This window comes from Lipotes vexillifer, unplaced genomic scaffold (assembly GCF_000442215.2).
Source record: "Lipotes vexillifer unplaced genomic scaffold, Lipotes_vexillifer_v1.1 scaffold862, whole genome shotgun sequence".
Taxonomy (NCBI): Eukaryota; Metazoa; Chordata; class Mammalia; order Artiodactyla; family Lipotidae; genus Lipotes; species Lipotes vexillifer.
The window spans coordinates 242,197-245,834 of record NW_006786873.1 but is presented as its reverse complement, the minus strand read 5'-3'; the positions used below and the strand labels follow the sequence as shown (position 1 = coordinate 245,834).

At 58.1% G+C, this 3,638-nt stretch overlaps 1 protein-coding gene across 1 annotated transcript in view; it reads right to left on the bottom strand.

The window, feature by feature from the left end:
* Nucleotides 1–577: 577 nt before the first annotated feature.
* The window catches only part of PBX2 (PBX homeobox 2), a 3,480-nt gene continuing 419 nt past the window's right edge, over nucleotides 578–3,638 (bottom strand). The window contains exons 2-9 of the mRNA XM_007459509.1: nucleotides 2,857–2,930; nucleotides 2,366–2,613; nucleotides 2,076–2,266; nucleotides 1,750–1,885; nucleotides 1,477–1,630; nucleotides 1,002–1,090; nucleotides 793–879; nucleotides 578–670 (exon numbers count right to left, since the gene is read on the bottom strand). Of these exons, the coding sequence (XP_007459571.1) occupies nucleotides 578–670; nucleotides 793–879; nucleotides 1,002–1,090; nucleotides 1,477–1,630; nucleotides 1,750–1,885; nucleotides 2,076–2,266; nucleotides 2,366–2,613; nucleotides 2,857–2,930 (1,072 nt within the window). The remainder of the gene's footprint in view (nucleotides 671–792; nucleotides 880–1,001; nucleotides 1,091–1,476; nucleotides 1,631–1,749; nucleotides 1,886–2,075; nucleotides 2,267–2,365; nucleotides 2,614–2,856; nucleotides 2,931–3,638) is intronic.

The following is a 3,638-nucleotide window of genomic DNA, read 5'->3' as shown; positions in this document are numbered from 1 at the left end:
CCCAGCCGCTCCGTGGCATGTGGGATCTTCCCGGACCGGGGCACGAACCCGTGTCCCCTGCATCGGCAGGGGGGGGGGGGGAGGCACAGGGGGCGTGCGTGGCCCATGTCCTCTGCCCAGAAGTCATGTCCCCATTTTTGGCATCTCTGGCTGGGCAGGGCTGGCATCTCCACAGATCCCAGAGCAGATAAGTGGGGTGAGGGAAGGGGAGAGAGAGAGAGAGAGAGAGAGAGAGAGAGAGAGAGTTGTACATGCGTGTATGAGAGGAGAAGAGGAAAACTCTGAAAAATAGGATTCTGGGTGCGTGTGTTTCTATGTGAGAGAAAAAGGGGGAGAAAAAAAGAATGAAAAAGGGAAAAAAGGGGGAGACAGACCCCACTCTCCCCTTAAGGGGCCCCATCTTCCCTGCCATGTAGTCAGCACCCCCAGCACTGAGTCTGGCCAGGGAGGGGATGACCCCCGTTTGCCCTTCTCTATCTTGTGCTTCTCCTTTGCCTGGGTTTTGTCCTCTGGATGCCTGCGTCCTCTTCAAGAGGTGCCTTGTGAGCCCCTACCCCTGTGGCCCTGAGGGGCGAGATCAGTTGGAAGTGTCAGAATGAACGCTCCCTGGTCCCTCTGTCGGGGATGTCACTGAGGATGGGGTCACAGCCTCCTGCCAGCCACCGTTTGCCTGGAAAAAGAGGCAGACAGTTGGGGTAAGGCTTTAGGAAACCCAGCACAGGGGACAGCGCTGCCAGGGAAAAGGCCCTCCCATCCTGGTGAGAGGTGGAGAGAGAGGCTTCAGGTACTCACCCTCATTTCCCGAGGGCTATACATCTGGCCTCCCCCGAGGTTATCCCCATAGCCCCCTGGCCCCATCGAGTGTCGGAGTGATTCCACCTGCAGGCAACAAAGGAGGATAGGACACAGTGAGAAGCCTCAAAGGAAACAAAGTCTCATATCCTAAAGTAGGGAAACTGAGTTTGGGAAAGCCCTACTCAAGGCGAGATGGACCACCTGACCTGGGAGGCAGAGTAGGAATCTCCGTTGAGCCCGGGCATCCCCAGAAACATGTCACCGGATCCTGAGAGATTGAAAGAGCCGCCAGAGCCTTGGGGGAGCAGAGGGGGAATTAGGGAAGAGTGTAACAGAGCCTGTGATGGCAGGTGGGAGGCTCATCACAGCTCTCAGTTTTCAAAAAGCCCCCTGAACTAGCTCTCTGGGGGTGGGCCACCATACGCAAATTCTCCACCAAACAACATTGCAACACTCAGAAGGAGCAGGCTGTTCCTGAGCCTCCCCTGGCCACTTGCTGGAAGAAAGGCAGAAATAGCTTCACTAGAGTGGCCTCTGTCCCCTGATATCCCCACCCCATCTCAGCTTGGTCCCTCTCACCCCAGAAGGCCCCCTCTCTGCTATGATCCTGCCTAGATAGGAAGTTGGAACAAAAGCAGGAAGCGCGCAGAAACAGCCAGCCAGGGTGGCAGCGGGATCCACCTGCGGAGGAAGGGGGCGTCGGGGAGCTGGTGCGGCTGTGGCCTCCCTGGGTGACTGACACAGCGGTCTTGACGGCATAGATGTTTGCCTCCTCTTGGAACTTTCCAATATTTTTCTTATAGCGAATCCGCTTGTTGCCAAACCAGTTGGAGACCTGTGGGGTGTGGGGCAGAAAGGAGGGTCAGGTGGGAACCTGTCCCTCTGTAAACACCTTAGTCAACAGGATTGGAGAGCGCTGTGCCCCCAAAGCCCCTCCCCACGCCTCCCCAGTACCTGAGAGACGGTGATCCCGCACTTCTTGGCGAGCTCCTCCTTTGCCTCCTCACTAGGGTATGGGTTACTCAGGTGGGAGTAGAAATACTCATTCAGGACCTCAGTGGCCTGTTTGCTAAAGTTACGGCGTTTTCGTCTACAGAGGAGAGAGGGGGTGGTGAGGAGGATGCTGGTGTCCCGGCAGGGCCACCACGTTGATTAACTCCAGAGAGCACCACTGTCACGGGGTATATAGTGCTGTGTTGCACAACCTGGTGGCCCAGAGGCTTGGAGAAGAACTCGAAGGAGCTGGGGGCTGGGGGCTGGCCTGGGGCCCTGGGCCCCACCTGGCATCCAGGAAGCGGGAACGCAGGATCATGACGGCCTCGCAGGTGCTCTGCTTGAGCTGCATCTGGATGGCGCTGAACTTCCGGTGGATGATGCTCACCATGCGCTCCATCTCCTTGGGTGCCACCGGCCGCGTGCGGCTCTGCTCCCTCAGCAGGTTCATGACGTGGGTTGTGAACTCGTTACACGCCTGCAGTGGGGGTCCGTGTCCTGGTGAGGAGGGGCCCCTTGGCCTTGGGATTCCCCCTAAGGGCCTCTCCCTCCACCCACTCCAGCTTCCTCTCCTCACCTGCTCATACTTCTCCAGCTCTGAGTGGTAAATGTGGCGGATCTGGGCAAGTTTGCTGCGATAGTCCGAGTGTTCGATGGAGTTGTCAGGCGACACGCCGCCTCCGGAGGCTGCGGCGGCCGCAGCTGCTGCGGCTGAACCACCCCCTTTCTCAGGCCCAGCCACACCCTCTGCCAGAAGCATGTTGTCCAAGCGCATCAGCTGTGGGTCCACAGGCTCCTCCTCTTGGGAGCTTCGAATGCTGAGGCCTAGCGTGCAGGCGAGTGGACTTAGGGACCCAGGGACCCTACACCCAGCTCTCAGCCCTCCTGGTGCCTCCTGGAGACCCAAGTCTCCAGGCCTGGGTTCCCTCCCAGGCCCCCCCCCCCTTAGCAATCTTCCTGACCCACACTTTCCTCAGGGCCCCAAGTTGTCAAACTCGTAGCCCCAGTTCTATAGTGAACAGGGTTCTGTCCCCAGAGTTGAGGAATCAGAAGCGGGGACCCACGTACCAGTTTTCTCCTTGATTTCACACAGGACGCTAAAGAGAGCAGGCTTCATTCGGTGGCAGTTTAGGGCATGTTTCCTTGGGAGGAATGGGAGAGAAAAGTTGAGAGGCTACAGAAATGGGGGAGTGGGAAAGACAACCACAAAACGACACACCCATGAGGGTAAGAGAGGGGAGCCTGGGAATAAGGGAGGTGGCGGGTAAATCTGTGGTGGGAGAAAGCAGGATTGGAGGCTGAATGGAGTTGGGGGGTTCTTGGGAAGAGCTCAGCTCCCAGAGTGTGGAGATGTGGGGAAGCTGCTTGGCTTTGGCTGGACGGAGGGAAGGTGCAGCAGGTTAAAGGCACCATGGCCGGGTGGAGGTTGTGGGAGATGGTCTAGAAGCGTACAGAGGGGATTTGGGGAATGGCTGCAGAAATAAGAGTGATCGGGTAAATTTCAGCGGAAGGCAGAAGGAGGCTGGGGAGAAGAGTCAGAGTTTGAGGTGCCAGAGGGGACTAGGGGTGCTGAGCTGAAGTGGGGAGTTCAGTATAGAGGTGTGTGAAGGGTCCTGGGACCGAGCAGGCTGGGAGGCTCTGATGCTCCTAGTGTCAGCTGAGCAGGGGCAAAGGGCCCTCATGGAGAGAAAGGGTCACAGCCCTGGGAAGGGGTGTGGAGGTCCCTAGGATGAGGGTGGGCTGGAGAGTTAGGGGAGAAGACAGCATAGCTGTTTCTTAGTCTGGGAGCCAGAAGAGGGCTCTGGAGATGGAAAGATGTTCCAGGGGAGTGTGTGGGGGGGGGGGGGGGG